Below are 27,015 nucleotides of genomic sequence, written 5' to 3'. Positions count from 1 at the left end.
GTTTCCCCTTTTGGGTTAGTTTTTAGTAGTAAGTTTAAAAAATTTTAAAACCAACAACCAGATTTTAGATTTTCTTCAATTTTTAGTTTCAAAATAAATTCATTTTAAAAGTTTCCTATCTTATTAAAATTAGTTTATGAGTACTTTTGTGTGATAGTAATAATGACAATGGCCATGTGACAACAACAATGTTGTTGGGGAAGGTAGCGGTGGTTGACCATGGTGGTAATGGTAGTAGCGATGGCAGCGTAGTGTCGATGGTGGTGGTGGTGGTATCGGCCATGGTGGTGGTAGTAGTTGTAGTGGCAAAAGAGTCATATTTTAAGGGACTAAAATAAAAAAATAAAATACTTGCAAAGACAAAAAACAAAAGAGGAAGAAAGACTAAAGCAAAAGGTGACATATTTACAAAAGGCTGATGCTTAGTTGTATTTGTATGTCTGTATTATAGTTACACATTTCTGTTTCATTCCTAGTTGTATTTGTATGTCTGTATTGTAGTTACACATTTCTGTTTCATTCCTAGTTCGATGATCAGATATTATCCATAAAGGCAAGAATAATGGAACATATTACAAAATGAGAACGGAATTATTATATTTCTCTGTATCTGAAACAAAGCAAAAATTACAATGCTTACAGAGAATAGTGAAATTGAGGCCTCATGATGAAGTTAAGATCTTTTTTTATATACTTACAAAATAATACAAACTGTTTCTGTATCAGATTAAAAGATGTATCATCAACTTTAGGGATCGATTTCTTGATCCTGGGACTGAATCATACTCAGCCTTCTTTGCCTGCACTGCTTAGTGCTTACTTATCTGCACCATTTCCCTGCAAAATCTTGAACAGCTTTTCTGTCAATTTGTTATATATGTTTATTGAGCATGTTTGGTTGATGCATACACATTTCTCCTTGTTTATATGTCCTATGTATCAATAGGATTATCCATCCTTTTCCCTTGATTTTGAAAGTAGTAGTGGTAAGACATTTATGATGTGCACAGTATCCACAATGATAACATAATGGGGGGGGATGCATTACAAAATCTTCAGTTATACTAAAGTCAACCAAGATACAAAGTTTCTCTTATTAGTAAACGGGTAATTAGTAACTAAAAGGACGAGAAGTGACAGGTATCAAGTATATGTCCTCTTTTCTTGTAACAGTCAATCCAAATTCCTCAGTCATGTCCAAGTCCTCACTTTTCATTTCATTTGGAAGCTTCCAATCAAAGTGATACAACAAAAATGCAAGTGCAAGCTCAACATTGATCAAACCAAATGTGCTTCCTGGGCATATTCTTCTTCCAGCAACAAATGGAATGTACTCAAAATTAGTCCCTTTGTAGTCAATAGAGCTATCAATGAATCTCTCTGGATAAAACCTCTCTGCTTCACTCCAGTACTTCGGATCTCTTCCAATTGCCCAAGCATTCACAATTACCTTACTTTTGACAGGTATATGATACCCATCAATCTCACATGTCTGTCCACATTCTCTAGGAAGTAAAAGAGGAGCTGGAGGGTGTAACCTTAGGGTCTCTTTGACAACTGATTTTAAATATTTGAGTTCATTGATGCAAATTTCATCAACCCTTCCTTTCGTGTTGAATACCTCTCTCACTTCAACTTGTGCTTTCTTCATTACTCTTGGATCCCTTATTATCTCTGCCATTACCCAATTTATGGTAGTTGTAGCTGTCTCACCTCCAGCGGCAAAGATGTCCTGCAAAGTAATTATCAGGAATCAGGATATCCAACAAGAGTCATGGATTTGACTTAATTATGTGAAGGTGTACTTTAGAGTATAAAGAGAATTGATGATTAAAAGATCAGCTGTTTAGATTGTGATTATGTACACATGTATACAAATCTTTGAAGTTGTTAAAATATATCAATACTTAGCAGTTATAACTTTGCACTGATCCTATAAATGGCACGTCTCAATTTGGAAGGATTCAAATTCAAGAAGTATATGCAGAAGGCATCCAATGATACATGGAAATTAAATATTAACATTTGTCTAAGTTCTATAGAGAGGAGTTAGAATATCTTCACAAAAAGAAAGGATTTTCAAGATGTTATTATCGTTACCAGTATTATAGCCTTCATATTGTTAATAGTTAAACAAATGTCCTGGTTACTATCATTAACATCCAGGAATTTCAGGAGAACATCTACCAAATCTTCCTCTGTTTCATCCTTGCCTTCTATGGCTTTGATTTTGCCTCTTTGTGCTCACTGATGATGTTTCCTAATAGCGGATCCATTTTAAGATGCAGCCTCACAAGCTTAGGTCTCAAACCAGTAACACGTTGAAGCCATTTAACAGAAGGAAACAGATCTCCTATGTTAAAACCCGCTGCAACTGTTACTAATTCTTTTACAGCTGATATGAATTCTTCTTGGTTTTGCGATTTCATGCCAAAAGCGGCTCTTGAAATGATATTATATATTGATAAAACTACTATTTCAGCGAGGTTGATAGAAAGACCTTTATGTGAATGAATTGACACGTTTTTGGGTGAAAAGCTCCACCGTGCAAATTTTTAGTAGCTGTCTCCAATATCGTCCGTAAGGTGCCGTGATAATACTTGTTGATTCATAAGCCAATATATCTGCAACTAGAGTGTGAGGCCTCGATGCAAAGATGAGATCATGGGTTTTCATTATCTCCTTAGCATATTCTGCTGAGGAAACAATGATTGTGAAGACCTCCCCAAGTTGCAAATGCATCAAGGGTCCATATATTTTGGCTAAGTCTCAATTTTCGGTGTGGTGTTGAAGTAATAAGATGGTGTATGTTTCCTATGATAGGTAGCTTCCATGGTCCTGGGGGTACCTTTGGAGATGACTCAGTTATCGTATGATTCCTTGCTATTTTCAGTGCCAAAATCATGAAGAGGAAAAAGGGCACGACGAGGGCTAATATGTTAAGTACTTCAGAATCCATGGCGCCATAAGAGACTACTATTTTGGTTCTGAAAGTCTAGATAAGATAAATGTTTTGGTTGGCTTCTATTGTCACTGATTTCTAGTGGTTTCAGCTGCTGCAAAGTGCAAACTTCGTATTCGTACTATAAAAAATCTTGCGGTTTATTTCATTTTGACAAGTATTAGAAAATAATAATATGGCCCACCTGTTAGCATGGACCAAGATCTTCTACAGTTCATTTTTGAACTGCATGAATCGTAACCATCGATGTGTATGGTTAGAGATTAGACTGCACTCCCTGCAGTTACTTCTCAACTACAGTCTACAGGAGTTCCAAATCCATGTGAATAAGCTTGTGTAGCGTACGTACGGGAGCGTAGCTCCCTTTCCATTCGACAACAAAAAAATACATGTAGAGGAACAAAAAGAAAAGAATATATATTGTACAAATGTTGCTTATATTTGGGTACTACCAGCATTTTTGTATCATTCCGAGTTCCTTGGCATATGCATCCATGAAGGTTAGAATAATGGAACATATTTAAAAATCAGTCCTGAATTATTATATTTCTTTGAAACTGAAATAAAGCAAAAATTACAATGCTTACAGAGAATAGTGAAATTGAGGCCTATGATGAAGTTAAAATCCTTTTTATATGATATAAAATAATATTAACTGTTTCTGTATCAGATTAAAATATGTGTCGTCAACATTAGGGATTTCTTGATCCTCTGACTGAATCTTACTCAGCCTTCTTTGCCTGCACTGCTTATTTCTCTGCACCAGTTCCCTGCAAAATCGTGAACAACTTTTCTGTTAATTCCTAAGTTCCTAACACAAGATTTTAGAAAATGGTAAATGCCAATTTGTTATCTATGTTTACCGAGCATGTTTGGTTGATTCATACACATTTCTCCTTGTTTACATTTGTTCTGTTCATCAATTGGATGATCATTCCCTTTCTTTTAATTTGAAAGTAGTAATTAATGGTAAGACATTTATGATGTGCAGAATTATGAATGGCACTGATGAATTGAAGACTATTTATTAAAGAGTAGAATGACAAAGTAGTTTCATTCCTTGAAAAATACTATTGAAATAAGACAGTAACAATGATGAAAACATCGTGGGGGATGCATTACAAATCTTCAGTTTTACTAAAGTCAACATAGATGCAAAATTTCTTTCAGTAATTAACGGCTAATTACAAACTCAAAGGTTATAGATTTTTCTTGTATGGTTATCTTACCAGAAAAGGACGAGAAGTGACAGGTATCAAGTATAGGTCATCTTTTCTTCTAACAGTCACTCCAAATTTCTCAGTCATGTCCAAGTCCTCACTTTTCATTCCATTTGGAAGCTTCCAATCAAAGTGATACAACAAAAATGCAAGTGTCAGCTCAACATTTATCAAACCAAGTGTGATGCCAGGGCATATTCTTCTTCCAGCACCAAATGGAATGTACTCAAAATTAGTCCCTTTGTAGTCAATAGAACTATCAAAGAATCTCTCTGGATGAAATCTCTCTGCTTCAGTCCAATAGTTTGGATCTCTTCCAATTGTCCAGGCATTTACAATTACCTTACTTTTGCCAGGTATATGATACCCATGAATCTCACATGTCTGTCCACATTCTCTTGGAAGTAAAAGAGGAGCTGGTGGGTGTAACCTTAGGGTCTCTTTGACAACTGATTTCAAATATTTGAGTTGATCAATGCAAATTTCATCAACCATTCCTTTCATGTCGAATACCTCTCTTACTTCAAGTTGTGCTTTATTCATTGCTCTTGGATTCTTTATCATCTCTGCCATTGCCCAATTTATGGTAGTTGCTGATGTCTCACCTCCAGCACCAAAGATGTCCTACAAAGTAATTATCAGCGAGCTTAAGCTAATGCAAGGATATCCAAAGAGATTATGGATTTGACTTTTCAAATGTGAGGAGTGTACTTTAGAGTATAAAGAGAAATGATGATTCGAAGGTCAACTGTTCAGATCGTGTACAGATGTACAACTAACTGTGTAGTTGTTAACTATGTCAACAATTATATATGCAGAAAGTATCCATTAAGACAACACGGAAATCATCATATGCTGCATAGTTTGAAGAGCCCATGTGTGAGATATTCTGGTGCTAGTATTAAATAATTTTCTAAGTTTTCTTGAAAGGAGTGAAATTATCTTCATAAAATAAAGGGTTTAGAAGGTGTTACTATCCTTACCAGGATTATAGCCTTGATATTGTTAGTAGTTAAACAAATGTCCTGGTTTCTATCATTACCATCCTTGAATTTTAGGAGAACATCCACCAAATCTTCCTCTGCTTCATCCTGGCCTTCTCTGGCTTTTGACTTTGCTGCTTTGTGTTCATTGATGATGTCTCCTAGTATCCGGTCAATTTTTTCATGTATTATATCAAGCTTAGGCCTCAAACCACTAACAAGTTGAAGCCATTTAGCAGAAGGAAACAAATCTCCTATGTGAAAACCTGCTCCAATTGTTATGGCTTCTTTTACCACGGATATGAATTCTTCTTGGTCTTTGCATTTCATGCCAAACGCAGCTCTTGAAATGATGTTATATATTGACAGAAGTACTGCTTCAGTGAGGTTGATGGAAGAAGACCCTCCATGGGAATCAATCATTTTGACAAGATTGCCGAGCTCCTCTTCTCTTATTGGCTTGAATGAATTGACACGTTTTTGAGTGAAAAGCTCCACAGTGCATATTTTTCGTAGCTGTCTCCAATAATGTCCGTAAGGTGCCGAAATAATATTTGTGGATTCATAGGATAATATATCTGAAGCAAGACTATGAGGCCTTTGTGCAAAGATGACATCATGGGTTTTCATTATCTCCTTAGCATACTCTGCTGAGGAAACAACGATTATGAAGAGCTCCCCAAGTTGGAGATGCATCAAGGGTCCATATATTTTGGCCAAGTCTCTTAATTTTCGGTGTGGTGTAGATGTAACAAGATGGAGTATATTCCCTATGATAGGTAGCTTCCATGGTCCTGGGGGTATTTTTGGAGTTGACTCAGATTTCTTGAGATTTCTTCTTCCTATTTTCAGTGCCACAATAACGAAGAGTAAAAAGGGCAAGATAAGGGCTAATAAGTTAAGTACTTCTGAATCCATGGTGACAAGAGACCAGTAAGGGGTTCTAAAAGTCCTGATGAAGATGACTAGTTTGGTTGCCATTTCTAGTGGTTTCTTGTGCTGCAATCTTCAACATGATGAATAATTTAGTACTATATTTCATTTTCACAAATATTAAATATTAATATGGCCTTATTGCATTCAGGCTTTCCATGCAGTGTCAAAGCAATAATTTGTTGGTTGCTTTTGTCCTTTTTTTGTAATGCGCATGTTCTCGTCGTGATGATCGATGTCTATGCACAACCATGGCATGTGGCATGTGTAGAGTTACTCATCTAAAAAATTCAATATTTGGCATAATTCTTTTCTGTATATGTTATACACTAGTGGGCGACCGTGCAAAGCATGGGACAAATATTTTAAGCGTATTAATATTAGTGGTGGAGGAAAAAAATATTTTACATTTTGTGTCACCATGTTAATTCAAAGTAATACTAATTAATAGTCGTTGATATATTTTAATAAAATTAATAACTTCTCACATTAATAATAATTTAATTTATTTGTAATATTTGATTTTACATATTAAATAAATATGAAGGAAAAATTATTAAATAAAATAAATGTAAAATTTTACACTAATTTAATATTACTATCTATGTACAAATTTATTTATTTTTATAATTAGTTACTTTAAAATATATTTCTGGAAAAATAATAAATTAAATTTATCACTTTAAAGTTATAAAATAATATAATGTAATATGAAAATAAAAAAATATAATAATTACATATATATATATATAATAAAATTATTAACAATTATATTTGATGTTAACTATTTAAATTAGAACTAATTAGATAAATATAAATTAATGATAGGAGACTAATAGTTAATATATATATATATATATATAAGAATTTTTACATTATTTTTATTGTAAATTTTATTTTATAAACTAATTTTTAAAAAAACTATAAATGTAATAATTAAATAATAAATATTATTCGCTTCACTTTTGTATAAAGATAGCTATATGTAAAGATATATATTACAAAATTTATTGTATGATAGAGTTAACAAGATTTTCTAAAATAAATTTTTATTCAATGATAAAAAAAAATTAATTATATTTTAGATTATTTTAATGCCACGATGAAGTTACATAATAGATACCAATAAGATTTTAACGGTTACATGTATTAAACTACTGTTGAATCATATTAAACAAGATTAATAGAAACCGTTATATATATGAGAATGAGTTTTAAGATTTAATGTTATATAAAATAAATAAATAAATGTTAACTCTAAGTTAATTTATTTTTGAAATATAATTTTCAATGAAGTTCATCCATATTCATTTAAATGTATTAACTCTAATTTTATAATTTTGATACTATTTTAAATATTAATAGTAATTTAAATAATATTTGATTATGCTTAATTTTATTTTTTAAGAAAATGTATATTAAAGTATATATTTTACAAAATAAAAAATATTTATAATATTATATACTGTAAAATAATATATATTAAAACTTTCTAAGAAATTATTATTATTATATGTAATAAAATAGTAGACATTATTATTATTATTATTATTATATATTAAAATAATATAATATATTATTTGTTTATTGCTTTTTTTCACTTGATTCTTTATAAAAATTCACTAAAAATCATTAAAATGAATAATTTTATTTATGTACATTTATTTTTCAAAAGATATTGTATCACTATTATTACTTGAATGAACAAAAAATTACAAAAAAAGTTAATATACTTAACTTTTAAGATAAAATTAACTCAATTAAAAATATAATTAATCAACTTTCTCATTAATACGATAATTATGTTTAACATGGTACTAAATATTTAAAAATTATTATTTTTATTTATTTAAATAAATAAAAAAATATAAAATGATATATATATATATATATATATATATATAATTTTAAAAAAACCATACAACGCACGAGTTGAAAGTCTAGTTGTAAATAATATATATACTTTGGAAATAAGTCATTGTTATTTCCAAAAATAACTAAAGTAAAAATACTCATTCTATGCGAACCAAAATAAATAATGATGTTGATTGAAACCCAAATTTAAAAAAATTTACCTACCAGTTTAACATTATTATTTGATGACTTTTAACTTTTTGCAACAATTAGGATGTTTAATCTTCAAATATCCTAATTTCACAAAATTGAAAGTCATCAAACAATAATTAGGCTGACAGATAAATTTCTGAAAATCTTTAAACACCATCATACGCACGTATGACATTCATTTTCATGTCATGCCATGTTAGAAAACAATCCAGTGGATATAGCATCCTTGAAGAACAACCTCAAAATCAGAAATATTAATGATAAGTTGAATGCCTCCGCTGATAAGTGTGTTCAAGTGTTCAACTTTATAATCAGGATATCGAAATTAACATCCATCATCAAAAGGCAGACTTTAAATTGGGTGAGCAAGGCCCATCTGACGATTTGAAAGATAGGAATGGGATGAGAGATCTTTTAGATTTCATCTTAAGACCAATTCACACTGTTCAACGGATATATACGCTACATCGCAAAAATTAACAAAATGCAAAGTTTCTTTCATTAGTAAATGGGTAATAACAAATACAAAGGTTCTAGCCTTTTCTTGTAGGCTTTACCAGTTTATCTTACCTGGAAAGGATTAGAAGGGACCGGTATCAAGTATAGGTCATTTTTTCTTCTAACTGTCACTCCAAATTGCTCAGTCATGTCCAAGTCCTCACTTTTCATTCCGTTTGGAAGCTTCCAATCAAAGTGATACAACAAAAATGCAAGTGCCACCTCAACATTGATCAAACCAAAAGTGCTGCCAGGGCATATTCTTCTTCCAGCACCAAATGGAATGTACTCAAAATTAGTCCCTTTGTAGTCAATAGAGCTATCAATGAATCTCTCTGGATAAAACCTCTCTGCTTCACTCCAGTACTTTGGATCTCTTCCAATTGCCCAAGCATTCACAATTACCTTACTTTTGACTGGTATATGATACCCATTAATCTCACATGCCTGTCCACATTCTCTTGGAAGTAAAAGTGGAGCTGGTGGGTGTAACCTTAGTGTCTCTTTGACAACTGATTTTAAATATTTCAGCTCATCGATGCAAATTTCGTCAACCCTTCCTTTCATATTGAATACCTCTCTCACCTCGATTTGTACTTTCTCCATTACTCTTGAATCCCTTATCATCTCTGCCATTGCCCAATTTATGGTAGAAGCTGCTGTATCACCTCCAGCAGAAAAAATGTCCTGCAAAGTAGTTATCAGTGAGTCTAATTTTTGCTAATTCAATGGTATACAAAGAGATTGTTATGGATTTGAGTTCTCTAAACTGAGTATAAAGTTCAATTACAACTGTTGATTGGAAGACCAACTGTTTAGATTGTGAAAAACTGCATAGACATATTATTGTTGAATTTCAACTTAAAACCAATTGATACCAAGTAAAGTTACCCAACAGATGTATAAGTTGTTTCCCGAGAACTGAGGCAGGCAATGTAGAATTTCCTAACAATTATCACATATATAACAAACTATGCAGTTAAAATATTTCAACGATTGAATTTCACGTTAATAAGAACAACTTTGAAGGCATTGAATTCAAAAAGGTATATGCAGATGGCATCCAATAATACATCATGGAAATTGGAGCATAGTTCACAATTTTGAAGGGTTCATGTGTGAATATTCTGGTGCAAGTATTAAACATTCGTCTAAGTTCTAGAGAAAGGAGTGAGGTAAACTTTACCAGGATTATAGCCTTGATATTGTTAATAGATAGACAAATGTCCTGGTTACTATCATTACCATCCTGGAATTTTAGGAGAACATCCACCAAATCTTCCTTCGCTTCACTGTAGCCTTTTGAATTTGCCTGTTTGTGTTCATTGATGATGCCTTCCAGTATCCGGTCAATTTGTCTATGCAGCCTTTCAAGCTTAGGCCTCAGACCAGTAACAAGTTGAAGCCATTTTGCAGAAGGAAACAAATCTCCTATGTTAAAACCTGACCCAATTGTTACAGCTTCTTTTACCACTGATATGAATTCTTCTTGGTCTTTGCATTCCATGCCAAACGCAGCTCTTGAAATGATATTATATATTGATAAAAGTACTGCTTCAGTGAAGTTCATGGGCGACCCTTTATGTGAATCAACCATTTTAACGAGATTGGTGAGCTCTTTTTCTCTTGTTGGTTGGAATGAGTTGACACGTTTTTGGGTGAAAAGCTCCAGTGTGCATATTTTCCGTAGCTGTCTCCAGTAATTTCCATACGGTGAAAAGACAATATTTGTGGATTCATAGCACAATATATCTGATGCTAGAATTTTAGGCCTTGATGCAAAGATGACATCATGGGTCTTCATTATCTCCTTAGCATATTCTGGTGAGGAAACAATGATTGTGAAGACCTCCCCAAGTTGAAGATGCATCAAGGGTCCATACATTTTGGCCAAGTCTCGCAATTTTCGGTGTGGTGCAGATGTAACAAGATGATGTATGTTTCCTATGATTGGTAGCTTCCATGGTCCTGGGGGTATGTTTGGAGATGACTCAGTTTTCTTGAGATTGCTCCCTATTTTTAGTGCCACAATCATGAAGAGGAAAAAGGACATGATAGGGGGTAATATGCTAAGTAATTCAGAATCCATAGTGACAAAAGAGACCACTAAGGGGTTCTAAAAGTCCTGATAAAAATGAGGATTTTGTTTGCCGTTTATTGTTTTCTAGTGGATTCTGTTCCTGCTGCTGCTGCTGCAAACTCCACAGTTCACACTTCACAGTAAAGAATCCGGTTTATTTCGTTTTCATAAATATCGGCAGATATTAATAGTTTAAATGTTTAATATTATGATCCAACTTTTTTTTTAACAGCCACTTATTTGATATCTATGTAGAAAAAAACATAAAATTTTGACTTTTCAAAGCATGTCCCCATTTCATTTAGACTTTCCGCGTATATTTAAGCAACAACTTGTTGCGTGATTTTGTCGTCTTCTTCTATGCAATCTTAGCGTTATCAAGCTTTATGATATTTTGCTGGAGGCCAGAACCATAATAATTGTGGATAACATTCAATTAAGCAGTTATCATATTGTCTGCCAAGGCAAGGATGGATGTATTTTAAAATAAGGGGACAATTAGTCTTCATTATTGAGTGAAATGGATCACCTTGTTTTATAATGCTAATATCGCATACCATGCCAATAAAACAGTTCCTGTTGCTATAATTTTTATTTTTTTTTATGAATTACAGGTATATGCCAAGTTTCACCACAGGGGACAATACTGCTTGAATTGTTAAATATTTAACGTAATTACATAGTAAGGACACAAATTTGATACCTTTTATTAAGTTGAAACAACTTGCATTAGTGGATCGTAAATAAAAAAACTTGTATTGTGCTACTAAATAGTTAACAGCTTTCATTAATTAATACTCCAAGTTAACATAAAGACAATCAAAAGTTATGGAACTTAATCGACAAATTAAATCAAATTAGTGTAGGATATCCCGGACTCAAGTTGGATATATATATATATATATAAAAGCAAAGAAAAATTCATTTAAGAAATAAAAAGCTGAATGGCAGAATAAGAAATGCTGTTGCCCGACGAGCATAAGAAGTTTTGAATTCTGAGATAGAGAAAGAGAGAAACCATAGTTTAGGACACTGAAAGCATAATGGCCCCACAAACTAAAGGACACATACAGTATGTCAGTTTTAATATCCAGGCACACCACAAAAACGTTGTACAAAACAAGAGACCTACACATCCGTTGCCTTCCTAAGCATCACAAAAGAAAAGGAACATACCTTCCTCCCTTCAATGACACTAGCAGCAAATAACCAAAGTTTGATGTTGCTGAAATTTCTGTTGTACTCTGCTGTTTCAGGATGTGCGATTTTATTTTATGCCTTATGCAGTAGTTAATGTGTTTTCAGACTAACTAAGCAATATATGAATGAAATTTCATGTTTCTGATTTTTGTAAGAAATATACGTATCGGAAACTAAGCAATCTGTTGCTGAATGTATGAATGAAATGTCACGTCTCTGATTTCATAGAAACTTCTTGTGCATATTACTACCAAATACAAGTTGAAATTGTGAGCACAAATTGCTATCTCATTAGCAAATGTTTTCCTCCAAAGAGACATCTCTTCACACACTCAAAAATAGACTACACTAGGCACATAAGGAGATACAATCTATTGGGCAAGTGAACCAGTCTGAAAAGTGATAGAAATTCCCATTACAACGTACTATAGACCAAGTTCTCATACTCGCGCACTTGCTCCATTATTGGTTTATCATCGACACATTTGGAATCCTAACCATTTGCCAGTAATGTACTTACGAACACCTGCATCATCCGCACCATACTTCTTTTCAAGTGTCTCCCAAATTTATTTATTTTTTTAGCAAAGGAGGAGTGGCTAGAACTTCACAGCAGGGGAAGGCATCACAACTATGTTGGCACCCCAACCCCTACTGATCCTAAGAACTAACCAAACCAGATAATATATAAAGTATAAAGAGAAGAAACAAAACACTTAAGGGGACTAAGCCGAACCCAAGGAAGAGATTATCTAAATCTATATGAGGGTAGTCCTTGTCTATAACTAATTAAGGAGCTCCCTCGACAAAAAAGGAGGTGGGGTCATCCACCAAGAAAAACCTGAGTTCTATGCAGCATGAGAGGCTAACTTGTCAACACATGAGTTACCCAAATAGATTTTGCTGATTAATTTGTTTGACTAAAAGATTATTAGGCATATGATTAAGGAGATGACCACATACCATAATCTTACATGTAATTTTTGTAAGAAAGATATAAAATTGACAGATCATCTTTTGTTTTCTTGTAATGTTTCACATAGAATTTTATGAAGTTGTAATAGTGATTAGGTGTGAATACGGTTCTACCACACAATGTCATACAACATTTTTGGTCGAATCTACCAAGTTTTCCATATATAATCAATTGCCACCATTCTGAGACACATTATTAGAAAGTTTTCAGCTCTACTTAAAACATCTTAAGATAGATGGACAACACTTTATTTAAGAGTGAACCTAACAATATCCAAAAGTTATAATCTCAGCTTGTGAGCTTTATGTTGCAAGGGAGGGAATCAAATACAGGTCCTTTTTTCTTTTAACAGTTAACCCAAACTGTTCAGTCATGTCCAAGTCCTCAGTTTTCATTCTATTGGGAAGCTTCCAATCAAAGTGATACAACAAAAATGCAAGTGCCACCTCAACATTTACCAAACCAAATGAGCCACCTGGGCATATTCTTCTTCCGGCACCAAATGAAATGAACTCAAAACTAGTCCCTTTGTAGTCAATAGAGCTAGCAAAGAATCTCTCTAGATAAAGCCTCTCTGCTTCACTCCAGTACTTTGGATCTCTTCCAATTGCCCAAGCACTCACAATTACTTTACTTTTGACTGGTATATGATGATACCCATCAATCTCACATGCTTCTCCACATTCTCTTGGGAATAAAAGAGGAACTGGAGGATGTAACCTCATAGTCTCTTTGGCAACTGCTTTCAAGTATTTCATTTGATTGATGCAAGTTTCATCAACTCTTCCTTTCATATTGAATACCTCTCTCACCTCAGCTTGTGCTTTCTTCATCACCCTTGGATTCCTCATCAACTCAGCCATTGTCCAGTTTATGCTATTTGCTGATGTCTCACCTCCAGAAGCAAACATTTTCTGAAAAAGCAATTTGTCAATTATGTGAGTAATACTAATTAATTGTCATATATGAGAATTAATTAAACATTCATATAACTAATTAAGCCTTTCAGCAAGTAACAAGTTTGTGTTCATATAATTAATATTCAAATAAAACAACTAGAATCAGCCTAGTGGTGGGATTGGAGTAGTATGCATGAAGTCAAGGTTCGAACCTCAGCACAACCATTGTAACCAAAAAAAAATATTAATATTCACAAGGCCATATTAATTATCCTTACCTCAATTACAGCCTTGATGTTGTCATCAGTTAAGCTAGCATCCTGATTCTCACCACCCATATCTTGAAATTTTAGAAGAACATCTACCATATCTTCCGCTACCTCACCTTGGCCTTCTTTACCTTTTGGCTTTGCATGATCTTTATGTTCATTGATGATGTCTTGCAATATCTGATCATTTCTTATGAACAACCTCTCAAGCTCAGGTTTGAAACCAGCAACAATCTGAATCCATGGAGCAGAAGGGAAGAACTCTCCTATGTTAAAGCCTCCAGAAGTCTTCACCACTTGTTCTGTCAATAATATGAACTCTCTAGGTCTTTGCAGAAACGCGGCCCTAGAAATAATTCCATATGACAATGAAAGCACTGCCATAGTGAGATTGCAGGTTGATCCATTTGCTGAAGCAATCCTCTTGATGAGGATGTTGAACTCTTCTTCTCTTATTGGCCTGAATGAATTGATACGTTTTATGGTGAAGAGCTCCAATGTGCAATTTTTACGTAGCTGTCTCCAATAGTTTCCATAAGGTGCAAAAGCTATGGTTTTCTTATCATAGCCTATTATTTTGCCAGCTAGAACTTGAGGCCTAGATGAAAATTAAAGGTCGTGTATTTTCATCACCTCTTTGGCATACTCTGCTGAGGAAACAACTATGGTTGAGGTCCCCAAGTTTTAGATGCATCAAGGGTCCATATTTTTTGGCTAGGTCTCTTAATTTTCGATGTGGAGTAGATGTAACAAGATGGGGTATGTTTCCTATGTTAGGTAGCTTCCATGGGCCAGGGGGTATGTTGGAATTGACTTGGTTTTGGTGAGATTTCTACCTAATTTCAATGCCACAATCATGAAGAGGAAAAGGGAAATAGGAGCTAACATATCAAAGATTTGAAAATCCATGGAGGTAAATCAAAACAAAGCAATAAGGATTATTAATGAAGGTGATTAGAGAGAGTGAGAATTAAAAGGAAGACTTGAGCCTTTATATACTGTTGGAAATACATATATGCACCCAATAAGAAAAGTTTTTGTATATATTTTTTGCTTTAATTAATTAATTTTCATGTTTTCATGTATAGCTTCACCCCACCCACTTCCTTTTTTTTACTTTTTTTTGTGCTGACGATAGTTTTTCCGTGCAGTAATGAAGCAACATTGTTTATTATTTTTGTATCGATTACTTGTGTGGAGTCACCAAAGTGGCAACAGACAAAATTAAGTAGTCCTCCTTATTGAGGAAATTAGAAGTCTGAAAAATATGAATCTGATACTCTTACGCTTTTAAAGGGATTAATTACGTGATAGTGTTACTATAAATTAATATGCATATAATCAAAATGCTACTGAGTATCGGTTAATGGGTGAGTTTCATTAAGAGTATATGTATTTGATTTGCATGTTTCAATAAATTTGGGAATATTCCATTAAATTAAAGAAGATTGCGTTACAACCTTGCAAAGATTGGTTATGCATGGATAGCATGCACTTTCTCTATGGGTAGATGAAACCCATGAAATGTTAAATTCCTTGTCTTTTTTGTTGAAGAGGACATTTTAATCATTTTATGAAGCAAAAGAGTGTGAATGGTCGTGAATTCGGACGAGAAGACTACACCCTTACCCGTTGTATACTTACACTTAAATTGAAAAGAAACAAAATCTAATTGGTACAAAAAAAAATACTTTTAGTAATGTAGATAGTTTTGAACAATGAATATTAGTATAATATCTCTATCTCTTACGTCTAATGCATGCCTATTAATGACCACCCTTGCTAATGGTGAAGCCACTTAATTACTTGTCTAGCCTATAATGCACCCTAAAATCATGCATGATCTTGCTAACTTTGGTCAACATTGATTGTAGTAGTGATGAGGAAGGTATTTTTCATGGGCATTAATTGAGTGCTTAGTTGGTGTTGTATGTCCTCAATAAAAGTGGTATCCAATGCAGGCTTTCTGTCTGTGCTAGCTCCTTTTTTTTAGAAGTTCAGCGAAATTAAATATAGTAAATTTTGTGCATGAAGACATGCACGTATTATATACAATTAATCACTATCAAAACTCTAATATTAATTTTTGAAATGATCCAACTACTTGAAATGGGTAGATTAAGATTTACAAATTTCTTATGTATTGAATAATCACAAAAGGGTAAGATTTGATTGTAAGGATTCCTAAGTTTATTCCATAATTAAAGATTTGCGTCATACCTTGTAAAGAACTTAGGTATGTGTGGATGGCTATTTCTCTATGGGTATGAAACCCCTGAAATATAAAATAAATTTACTAAGCGTTTTTATTTTTAGAAAATTTAATAATCCTAATACCGATATTTTAATTAATTAACCAATTAATCAATCACTTAAATACTGTGTTTATATGCATAATAAATCAATTAAATATTAAACAAAACATTGTCTTAATTAATCATAGTCGAATTTTTCGTATATTTTATGCGTAAGAAATTCACTTTCATTATAAATATGAAAGAAAGAAAAAAAAGAACAATTACACATTTTTCCCATAACAATATGATCACCTTTTTTGTACAACCATTTTGACGAATAACATTTCTCTTTGTGACCAAACAGAAAATAAGAATAACCTTTCTCTTTAAATATGTGTACCCATTTTCGATAGCATTATTAAAGGCAATGTCAAGAACGATTAAAATTAAAAGATGCGGAAGTGTCTATCCTTTTTTTTTTTTTTTTTCTCATTTTCACTTTTTAGCCATATTTAATATTTCATATCCTCTCAAAAATATTTTCTCATTTTTATCTTATTATTTTATAAAGATTTCTCCAATTAAGATTTAATTTATTTTTATCTTTAAACTTTCATCTTTTCAATTATAGAGTCTCTATTTTAAGATAACTTTTTATCTTTTTCTTCATCTCTTTGTATGTATTTTAAATTGGAGTACTACTTTCACCTCTTAACTTTCATTCGTTCCATAGACTCTAAGTTGTATTTAACTTTTGCTTTTTTTTTTTTGTTCTAGGTTAGAGAACACAAATGTCTATTACGTTTATCCTTTGGGTTATCTTACGTTCTTATTTATGTAAACACAGCATACATAATCTAACAATATTACGTCAATTCTTTGGGTTATCTAACTTTTGTTTTCTATCTAGCTATGAATTTTCTAGTACTGGACCATAAGATTTTTGTTTTATTTTGAAAAGTTTTTTATAATTATTATAAAACTTTTCAAACAAATCCTTAATTAATAAAACACTTTAAAAATAAAGAGAGACTCATTACCCTAACAAATGGAACTGTGTTTAAGTTTATTATTCGAGTTTTTCCATATCCAATATTGTTTTCGAACGGTTAGACTATGTTTAGTTCATTAAATTTAAGACTAAAATATAATTTTAATCTTTTATTATAAAATTAAAAAATTTAATCCTCCTATTTTATAAAATCATTGATTTTGGTTAAGCTGTACCAATCAAGGCTATAATTTTTCTTACAAACAATGTATTGAAAATAATTAAAAATGGATCTTTTTAAAAGTGATGAAACCCTTATAACTTCCTTTCACAGGACAACGACGGGGAAGGAGAATGCCGCATGTGTGTTGCATAAAGAGGAACCCGAGGAGGCGATGGCAACGGGAGAAAGGAGAAAACATTAACAACAAATCATTAATCATACTTCTCGACAATTTCATTGCTCACAAATTTGATTTTAAATTTCATCCACATCCATCAATGCTTATAATATTTATATTTATACCAAAAAGGATGAAATAAGCCGCTTAAACAGGAACAAGACCAGTTGTTTTTTCTCTGAATTATAGATAGATTACCCCTTTTCTTCTGAATGCACCGTTTGGGAGAATCTCAAGTTAAGGGACAGGCAACCAGTTGTTTTGGTGGTTTATTCCCTTAGCTCACTTTCAAACTGTCTTGGAAACATAATAGTTCAGTTTTCCCTCTTGCAACTTCAAAAAACCACCGCAGTAAGACCCTAAATTCTACTGATCAATATGCCTACAACAGAACTCAATCAACTGTAGTTGATTTTGTTGGATGATAATCATATTATACAGATTTCATACCGATGGTATGTTAGGAAGGAAGAAAAAGATAGAAAGAAAAGAAAACATAATAAAGACAATGTATTTTCTGAGAGAAAATCGAGAAAAAATACAGCTTCTAAAGACAAGAATTCAGAAAGAAAAAAAAATCTTTCTCTTTCTCTTCAATTCAAACTTTATGTCAAACAGACTATAAATTTTCAAATTTTTGTTTTCTGAAGTCAACTTCATTCTTCCTTTTCCTTCCATTTTTGCTGTAACCAAACTGAAAAGAAATATATATATATATATATATATATATATATATATATATATATATATTATATATATATATATATATATATATATATATATATATATCATTATTTCTTTTTTCTCTATGTTTTTTCCACTCAACCAAACATACAATAAAAGTTCAGTCAATGGACCCTCCCCCTTAAAAAAATGAACAAATCAGATACAGGAGGTAAGGTAGGTAGTCTAACCAAGAATGGGAACATACTGTTCTGGGCATCTTTCCACCATTATCTTGGGTTTCAGGAACCTAAACTGCTGCACTGTATATTATATCAGATGATGATAATCCTTGTTCCTTCCTAACTGATAGTACGTGAAGAACTGCTTTTTCCTAAAACGATAACTTTTGTTGGACAATCCCATAAAATACCTGTAAGTCACGCTGCCTAGTGGTGCCTAGCTAAATTGTCCTCTCGGAGTCTAGGAGTTTTGAATGAGAAAAGTGGAGAGGGCAAATTTAGAGGTTAAGTTTATAACTTTGTATATAAAATATAAAAGAAGTTTATATTAATCTATCATTTTATTTCTTTTATTTATAAAATTATAAAATTAGAAATAAAAAATTTACCCTCCCCTCCCTTCCCAATCCAAACTCCCAAACACACACCAAAGGCTAAATCAATTGGATTAAGCATAAATTGATGGCTTGGTTCAAACTTAAATTTAGAGAAATAATAGCCTATTTATCAAGAGCTCTCCCGAGAAGGTAAAAGACATAAGGGACCATATCTCCTAAATAAGTTAAACCAAACACCCACTAAGCAGTCAAGGGGATCCAGCTCAATTGGTTTAGCAGGGTGCGTGAGTTATTGTAAACTCCTTGACATTGTCTTTGATTTCTATGGATAAAAAAAAAAAACCCACTAAGCAATGATGTCAACAAAAGTTTGGCGAGCTCAAATACTGCCATTGCCCAAGTGGGAAAAAATCCCACGATAACAAACCAGAAGTTGCCCGTCTTAGTTGTCTCATTTGTACAGAATTAAACACTTGGATTCATCAAAAACGTTTCTTCGAAACATGCTTTTATATGCCTATAGTGCTGTAAAGACAAGAAAGAAAGCACGTTATAAGATTCACAGGTGGACCAGCCAGAAATGGCCTCTGAAGAAAAGGATTCCAATCTCACATGCAAACATTAAAATAAAGATAATAACTAATAATAGAAACGAGCAGTCTTACTAGAGGCAATTCAAACCCCAACTTTGTTAATCTTTGAATTGCAATTCCTACATTCCAAGAACAGCAGCAGCACTACCAATCCCCCTATAGCACCTAGCCTACAGGTGAAAAAGATGCATGTAAAAATCTTGATATCATTTTCAGCTGAAAAGAAAGAAATAAAATACAGACAATAAAGAAAGAACAAGCAAGACAAGAACTATTAAAGATAGGTTTGGCTAAAAGCACCAAAGGCACTTTTTAAAGAATAAAAAATGTAAAGATTAAATCAACGACAGTTGTTTATAAGTTCCAAATACATTGCATGCTTTACTTTTTCATTTAATGTTTTTAAGTGTCGATGTCTTAACAAATATCCTTATAGCATGTGTTAATGCAAAATATTTAGCACATATAGCTACCACAAACACACTTAGTAGCAATTCATTGCTGGCTTGCAGGGCTATAGCCAAGTGCAGCTATTTTAGGCATATAGTATATATTATTTAAATAAATACGATTTTTGAAATACTATTCAAAATTAAAACAGTACTCATATTAAAGAATGGGGGAAAAACACCAGAAAATCAAAAGTATTGTTACAGATACAGGAAAGAAAAAACTGGAGAACTGAGGAGGAGGAAGGTAGAGACAAAGGAAGAACAAAGCATCACACCATCACAGGAAAATGAGAATGTTTTGGTTTGGGGCCTTAGTCTTAACTCCTAAGCATGAAAAAGAGAGAAAGAATCGAATCTACAAACAACCTGGAAGAAATCCAACCAAGGAAGATGGAAAATTAACAGAGAAGCAGAAAAATCACTCATTGATATCCGCATATCCCTTATTCACTGGGATATATTCAGTAGAATTTGAGATATAAAGGCCAGATGTTCTAACTGCATAACTGTAAACCAAAATGCAAGATGAAATACAAGTCTATAAAGGATGTCCTAATTTACTATTATGCCCAGATGTGGTAAAACTAAGAAGTATTCCAATGAGAATCGCCCCATAGCCCAGCCGCAAAGCTTGCCTGAATTTGCCATTAAAACACATGGATGCACTCCATCGAAATTAGCTTTGTGTCTGGCATAACAAGGGCAACAAGAAATGAACAACATAAAAAGACAATGGAGGCAGGGCCACAACTCAACACTCAATTTATCAATCAGGACTGAAACCATTTGATCCATAACTCAAATCAGAAATAACCAGACAAGTAAAAATAATCGATAGAAGCCTCTAACAAAAGCTCTAATTCAATTCAAATTTACCAAAATTACATCCAATCAAAGAGTTGTTGACTGTACTAGCACACCTTCAATTAGCAGAGAAACACCCCAAACCTTTAATGAGCTGAAAAAAAATGTCCCTTGCAATATCAAGTATGAGATTGCCACACACCAAAAAAGAACTAACTCGCATATGTGACGGACAATGAAAATTTGTGGCACAAATAATAAAATAGAACATTACGAATTTCAATTTTAAGGTTCCCACTCCACCTGTCTCTCTCTCAACATACTAAGTATTAACTCTACTCCCTCCCCCAACAACAAAGTAGTAATCATAAAAGTTAAAACGAGGCCATATCATTCAGCAGTAACAAGCACAAGCTAGCATATTCAATATAGTTATAGAAGCCCAATTCATCACATATCCAAAGCTGAAACAGCACAATAAATACAGAACAGCCCAAACTAATTATTCTGCAATCTCAGGAAACAAAACACAATAACAAAAGCTCCTACAAAGTTCCATTCCATTCTCTGTCGACCAAAATACCACAAGAGAAAGAGAAATCGATTACCGTAGGTACAACACAGCAGTGAGAGGGTTTCATTATTAGCGCTGCCACCATTCACATGCAAAGTAAACCACCAATTCAATCCTTCCACTATCACCCTCTTTCCTCGACTAACAAAAAAAAAAAAAAAAAAACTATTTAAGTAGTCCTAAATCATGCCAAGTAATCTTCCAAATATTAGAAAATCTTTTAAATTAGACTAAAGTGGTGGACATTAAGTACTCCATCTATTCCTTAAATACTAATTTCATTACTCTAAGGACTACTAAGGAGGGACACAGGGTAATAATAATAGTTTGATGATGAAATTGATGGTTTATTCTATCGCAAGCAAATGAACATAGAATCATCGTGAAATCATTTATTCTCCTCCCTCTCCCGATTCCACTGCTCGATCCTCGCGCGGCGCTCCTCGCTCCCTTCCCTGGCCGGAGGGCTCCCGTGTTGTCTCCTCCGTCCACCGCTGCCGTCCCTCTCCCTGCTCCGCCGCCCTCCACGAGAATCACTCTCCCGTCTCTCCCGGCGGTATCTCGGACTCGCGCTGCGGCTGCGACTCCTGCTCCGGCTGACGCGGTGGTAGGTCCCACTGCCACCGCGGTGGTTGCGGCCGAAGAGTCGCCTCCGTAGATCTCTCCCGATGAGCTTCACATGCATGAAATTACAATACCCGCCGCGGTTGCAGCTATTCTCCTCGAACTGCCGACACGTGGCCTCGCGAAAATCCGTGACGGGGGAGAAATCAGCGATGATTGGGCGTGCGTTGTAGAATCTCCCACGAAGCGCGTGAAGCGCCTTGGCGGCCTGGTCCTCTTCGCGGAACTGAACATAGACGTTGCCGATCATGTGATCGGCGAGGTTGTCGCAGACGTTGAGGCTTTCGATTTCGCCGAATTTGGCGAGCTCGGTGAAGATGTCCTCGTAGAAGTCCTCGAAGTGCTGCTGGATCTTGCGGGGGTCGAGGGTCTGGCCCTGTGGGTCGACGCCGGGGGTGATCATGTCGGGGCGCTGGTACATGTTGGAGAGGAGGAGGGTGGGCGAGATGCTGGGGCGGTTGTGGAGGCGCGAGCACCGATCGCCATGGCGGCACGCGCCGATCTTGAAGTAGAACGGGCAGTTCACGCGGTCCTTCTCCGTGCCGAAGATCGATGCAAGGTGCTCCGCCATGCTGCTGCTGCTGAGAGATGAGATGATAATACGCTATTATGCTCCAATCAGAAACCCTAATTGTAACGGATCGATTATGATGATGATCTTCTTCTATCTGCCAACTAACTACTTTGCATTAATTTATCTTCGACTTTAACGAACCTTCTGTTTTGCACTCCCTTCGCCTTCGCCTGTCCAATTAATTCATTAGTATTTATTTATTATCTTAACATAAACACATTTTGTTTTATTTGATCATTTATTATTGTACTAGTCGTTAGAAAGTTTATGTTTAATGGTGATGGACAAAAGATTTAACACTCAAGTTTAATCCGTAAATGATTTTTAAGATAATTTGTAAAGGCAAGTGTTAGTAATTTTATTTAAATACATAAATTCATAATATTTTTATATTTTTTATAACTTTTTATAATAATTTTTTTTTTTTTACTTTCTTATTAAGTACCGGTAATGATTATTAAGACTCTTTTGTAAAAGTAATCTTATTTAATTTAAAAAGTAATCTTATTCTGAATGTAGAGACTAGAAAGAACAAGCAGCAAATTACTGCAACCAAAATCCCAACTCTCCCCCTTCAGCATCAACCATCTTTATCAGGACTTCTAGAACCAACCTTACTAGCAGTAGTCTCATTTCACCATGGATTCTCAAATGCTCAACTTATTTTAAATTCTTTTAGGAGAAGCATCTAAACTTTAAAATATATTCTTTTGCAATCTTTGAATTTTAAGAGTACTTAAGAATGAAAAACAATATTTATTTTCATTTGATTGAAATTTATTTTTTGAAATTTTTAATAATCCTAATAAAGTATTTAAAAGTGGATATTAAATTTCTTTTATTGCGTTGGTCATGATCCAAAAGTGGATTGACACATGTCTTCAGAGTCATTGTTTCCTCAGCAGAATATACTAAGGAGATAATGAAAACCCATGATGTCACCTTTGCATCAAGGCCTCTCATTCTGGCTGCAGATATACTGTCCTATGGTTCCACAAACATTATTGGATCACCCTATGGAAATTATTGGAGACTGCTGCGAAAAATATGCACAGTGGAGCTTCTCACCTAAAAACGTATCAATTCATTCAAGCCAATAAGAGAAGAAGAGCTCACCAACCTCATCAAAATGATTGATTCTCATAAACCTCACTGAAGCAGTACTTTTATCAATTTATAACATCATCTCAAGAGCTGCGTTTGGCATGACATGCAAAGACCAAGAAGAATTCATATCGGCAGTGAAAGAAGGAGTAACAGTTGCAGGAGGCTTTAACTTAGGGAATCTGTTTCCTTCTGCTAAATGGCTTCAACTTGTTACTGGTTTGAGGCCTAAGATTGAGAGGCTGCATCGACAAATCGATCGGATACTGTTAGACATCATCAATGAACACAGAGAGGCAAAGGCAAAAGCCAAAGAAGGCCAGCAGGGTGAAGCAGAGGAAGATTTGGTAGATGTTCTCCTAAAATTCCAGGATGGTAATGATAGCAAACTGGATATTTGCTTAACTATTAACAATATCAAGGCTATGCTTAATACTCACCGTAAAATATCTCACACATATGCTCTTTGGAGTTGTACACAAACTGACATGTATTATTGGATACCATCTGCTAATCACTTTTGGATTTGGCTCCGGAGAGATAAAATTATAATCACTCATTGGAAAATAAGGGGTTGAGATGTTAACTACTTAATAGTTAGTTGTGCTTGTAATCTCAACTTTTGATTTTTTCAGCTTATCAATTTTGGATTTGGCTCCTGAGAGATGAAATTTAGAGGATAAAGTGTAAAATTGGAATCATTCATTGAAAAATCAATGGTTGAGATTTTAATTACTTAGTAGTTAGTTATACATGTTCTTGTAATCTCAAGTTTTGATTTTTCAGTCAAGAGTTATAAATAATAACTCTCCATTTTATTCTCAAAATTTAACCCCTCACTTTAAAAGGACTAAAGAAGTCAAATTCTTAATTATTTCTTTGGATATCTTTGCATTAACTTAACCTTGTCAATAATTACTATCCAGGACATATTTGGTGCTGGAGGTGAGACAGCAGCAACTGCCATAAATTGGGCAATGGCAAAGATGATTAGGGATCCAAGAGTATTGAAGAAAGCACAAGCTGAAGTGAGAGAAGTATACAATATGAAAGGAAAGGTTGATGAAATTTGCATTGATGAACTCAAATATTTGAAATTAGTTGTCAAAGAGACCCTAAGGTTACACCCACCAGCTCCTCTTTTACTTCCAAGAGCATGTGAGATTGATGGGTATCATATATCAGTCAAAAGTATGGTCATAGTGAATGCTTGGGCAATTGGAAGAGATCCAAAGTACTGGAGTGAAGCAGAGAGGTTTTATCCAGAGAGATTCATTGATAGCTCTATTGACTACAAAGGGGGTAATTTTGAGTACATTCCATTTGGTGCTGGAAGAAGAATATGCCCAGGAAGCACATTTGGTTTGAAAAATGTTGAGTTGGCACTTGCATTTTTGTTGTTTCACTTTGATTGGAAGCTTCCAAATGGAATGAAAAATGAGGACCTGGACATGACTGAACAATCTGGAGTGACTGTTACAAGAAAAGCTGACCTATTCTTGATACATATCACTTTTCGTCCTATCATGGTAAGAAAATTACCATAAAAGCAAAGGCTATATCCTTTGAATTTGTTACTATCCATTTACTACTGAAATAAAGCTTGGTTTATCTTTGTTGATTTTTGAACTGAAGATTAGATGAAACCAAAGTCAGTGTCAATTAAATTAAGAACCTCCATATCTACAAGTTAAATTTAGTTGCAATAAATTGCAAAGTCGCATTGTTAGCTGAAATGGGGAACCAACTGTAAATGAATGTGCCCTGCAAAAGGAAAATGAATATTTAGTTTTTTTTATCGGCAAATGTTAACAGTTAGTCGTTAATTTTTTGTTCCTAGGGGGATTCGAACCCACAACCTCTCCCCCCTCCCTTCTCCCTTCACCACCAAGCCAACATTTTAACCCGAAAAATGAATATGAATATTTTAGTAAGGGTTGAAAGAAGGTTGTGTTGGTGTGAATGACTTCTACTCTCCACTTTGGTGCTTCATATCTCATTAGTCTCATATTCTATTACTCTGCAGCTATTTTATGGTGTCTGGTTCATGATTTTTATATTAAAGAAACCTCACCATTCCCTGTGTTTCTACTTGTGTTTCTCTAATTTCCCTAGTGTTGCTGTCATTACAAAATGATAATGGAAAAATCTGAGAATTAGTACCTTGTTGTGTTATTTGAAATATTCAAATTATTTTTTGTATGCTTAACTTCAACTTTATCCTTCAAGAATATGCTGTTTGAAATTACAATCCAATCCCATTCATCATCTGATTCACCTGCAATCATTGGCAGAGGCCAATTAACTAGCCTGTCCACCAAATTCATGTTTCATTCAGATTTTGGAATGTTCAAATTCATGTTTGAAGAATTTCCAAAAGGGTTTCTTCATTGTTATCATTTTTGTCTTAATTGTCTTTGTCATCATTCATAATCTTGCACATCATGATTAGTATAAAGCTAGGGTCTTCTCATTCTGTGTAAACATACAATTCCAAATTTTAACCAACTTTAAAATCATTTTTAATTTGCTGCCACTTCTCACAACAGGCTTCTTCAAGATACATTTTATGGCTGCTTAACTTAGTTTGCCTACCTGTTTGGCTGTTTCGTTATGTTGTTTATATATACATATTTATGTGTATAACTATCTATTGTTTTTTCCTTCACTCAGCTCACGCACACTGAAGCACAAAGGAGAGGCGGGGAGAGAATTCTATGAAGCATCAGTTCAGTTGATTGGCATAGCTAATAGTGTACACAAACAACTTGTTATGGGTGTTATCATCTTGTAAAGTGAAGTCTTATAAATATGCCTTTGTAACGAAGTTGGTCCTGACATTTTATAAACCTGCAAAACAATAAAATAAGGCCCCTATATATAAGTATTCTAAAATATACACATATTTTGTCTCATTATTATACAACTGTATATTTTTAGTTGAGAAGAGTTACATCATTTAATTGGTTGGTATTTTTATTGATGTGTAAAATGAGAAATATAAAATATCAAATTAAAAATGTAGTCAACAACGAAGTATTTAACAAAATTTATTTTTTCGATTTCGTATTTCATTATGTAGTATAGCGACTGTCAATAGCACAAATAAGAGAAATATAGTTTCCTAGAATTCTTAAATTAATGGAAATGTTTGTTTCTCATGCTTTGATTTTTAAGAAAATAATATTCTCATAAAACAATGTTTCCAAAAAAAAAATTGGTGGGTTACATTTCCCACAATGTTTCATCCCCATATCCTTGGGAAAGAAAGTATTTTCCTTGTACCAAACGCCCCAAGGGTTTCTTCTATTGGGCAAAATAGACTAACAAT

At 33.8% G+C, this 27,015-nt stretch overlaps 4 protein-coding genes and 2 pseudogenes across 7 annotated transcripts; 1 reads left to right on the top strand and 5 right to left on the bottom strand.

Moving 5' to 3' along the window:
* Positions 1-477: 477 nt before the first annotated feature.
* LOC100800284 (cytochrome P450 71D11-like) lies at positions 478-3,358 on the bottom strand (annotated as a pseudogene).
* Positions 3,359-3,481: 123 nt separating this feature from the next.
* Positions 3,482-6,194, bottom strand: LOC100814157 (cytochrome P450 71D11). The gene is made up of 3 exons (XM_003555522.4): positions 5,166-6,194; positions 4,192-4,806; positions 3,482-3,732 (listed from the first exon to the last, which is right to left on the bottom strand). Exons 1-3 carry the CDS (start codon positions 6,144-6,146, stop codon positions 3,712-3,714), a joined length of 1,617 nt encoding a protein of 538 aa, XP_003555570.2. The 5' UTR covers positions 6,147-6,194; the 3' UTR covers positions 3,482-3,711.
* Positions 6,195-8,555: 2,361 nt separating this feature from the next.
* Positions 8,556-10,890, bottom strand: LOC102665189 (cytochrome P450 71D11). Its single transcript, XM_006605397.4, has 2 exons — positions 9,850-10,890; positions 8,556-9,350 (listed from the first exon to the last, which is right to left on the bottom strand). Exons 1-2 carry the CDS (start codon positions 10,750-10,752, stop codon positions 8,727-8,729), a joined length of 1,527 nt encoding a protein of 508 aa, XP_006605460.1. The 5' UTR covers positions 10,753-10,890; the 3' UTR covers positions 8,556-8,726.
* A 2,072-nt stretch (positions 10,891-12,962) lies between these two features.
* On the bottom strand, positions 12,963-14,996 carry LOC100799751 (cytochrome P450 71D11-like; annotated as a pseudogene).
* A 4,060-nt stretch (positions 14,997-19,056) lies between these two features.
* On the bottom strand, positions 19,057-22,833 carry LOC100792507 (splicing factor U2af small subunit A). Of its 3 annotated transcripts, XM_014772828.3 has the most exons (4): positions 21,417-22,833; positions 20,566-20,692; positions 19,625-19,722; positions 19,057-19,484 (listed from the first exon to the last, which is right to left on the bottom strand). In XM_014772828.3, the coding sequence occupies exon 1, from the start codon at positions 22,575-22,577 to the stop codon at positions 21,771-21,773; it is 807 nt and encodes a 268-aa protein (XP_014628314.1). In that variant the 5' UTR covers positions 22,578-22,833; the 3' UTR covers positions 19,057-19,484; positions 19,625-19,722; positions 20,566-20,692; positions 21,417-21,770. The 3 variants fall into 3 exon arrangements, with proteins under 3 accessions (XP_014628314.1, XP_040869039.1, XP_006605458.1); XM_041013105.1 differs by having other exon boundaries at positions 20,566-22,833; XM_006605395.4 differs by lacking the exon at positions 20,566-20,692.
* Positions 22,834-23,439: 606 nt separating this feature from the next.
* LOC100799221 (cytochrome P450 71D11) lies at positions 23,440-26,579 on the top strand. Of its 2 annotated transcripts, none has more exons than XM_026127308.2 (3): positions 23,440-24,059; positions 24,611-25,213; positions 26,358-26,579. In XM_026127308.2, exons 1-3 carry the CDS (start codon positions 24,057-24,059, stop codon positions 26,403-26,405), a joined length of 654 nt encoding a protein of 217 aa, XP_025983093.1. In that variant the 5' UTR covers positions 23,440-24,056; the 3' UTR covers positions 26,406-26,579. The 2 variants fall into 2 exon arrangements, with proteins under 2 accessions (XP_025983093.1, XP_025983092.1); XM_026127307.2 differs by having other exon boundaries at positions 23,467-24,224.
* Positions 26,580-27,015: the final 436 nt, after the last annotated feature.

This window comes from Glycine max, chromosome 20, assembly GCF_000004515.6.
Source record: "Glycine max cultivar Williams 82 chromosome 20, Glycine_max_v4.0, whole genome shotgun sequence".
In the NCBI taxonomy this organism is placed as follows: Eukaryota; Viridiplantae; Streptophyta; class Magnoliopsida; order Fabales; family Fabaceae; genus Glycine; species Glycine max.
Note: the sequence above shows the minus strand (reverse complement) of the source record. Positions and strands in the feature narration are given on the sequence as shown.

What these genes read in the sequence shown, in the direction of transcription:
- LOC100799221 (XM_026127307.2), top strand. Translation starts at nt 24,144, where the DNA reads ATGCTCTTTGGAGTTGTACACAAACTGACATGTATTATTGGATACCAT. An exon ending in TTGGATTTGGCTCCGGAGAG is followed by an intron (nt 24,225 to 24,610) that starts ATAAAATTATAA and finishes ATTACTATCCAG; the next exon opens with GACATATTTGGTGCTGGAGG. An exon ending in TCACTTTTCGTCCTATCATG is followed by an intron (nt 25,214 to 26,357) that starts GTAAGAAAATTA and finishes TCCTTCACTCAG; the next exon opens with CTCACGCACACTGAAGCACA.
- LOC100792507 (XM_041013105.1), bottom strand. Translation starts at nt 22,577, where the DNA reads ATGGCGGAGCACCTTGCATCGATCTTCGGCACGGAGAAGGACCGCGTG.
- LOC100814157 (XM_003555522.4), bottom strand. Translation starts at nt 6,146, where the DNA reads ATGGCAACCAAACTAGTCATCTTCATCAGGACTTTTAGAACCCCTTAC. An exon ending in ATATCAAGGCTATAATCCTG is followed by an intron (nt 4,807 to 5,165) that starts GTAAGGATAGTA and finishes ATTACTTTGTAG; the next exon opens with GACATCTTTGGTGCTGGAGG. An exon ending in TCACTTCTCGTCCTTTTCTG is followed by an intron (nt 3,733 to 4,191) that starts GTAAGATAACCA and finishes ACGATTTTGCAG; the next exon opens with GGAACTGGTGCAGAGAAATA.
- LOC102665189 (XM_006605397.4), bottom strand. Translation starts at nt 10,752, where the DNA reads ATGGATTCTGAATTACTTAGCATATTACCCCCTATCATGTCCTTTTTC. An exon ending in ATATCAAGGCTATAATCCTG is followed by an intron (nt 9,351 to 9,849) that starts GTAAAGTTTACC and finishes ACTACTTTGCAG; the next exon opens with GACATTTTTTCTGCTGGAGG.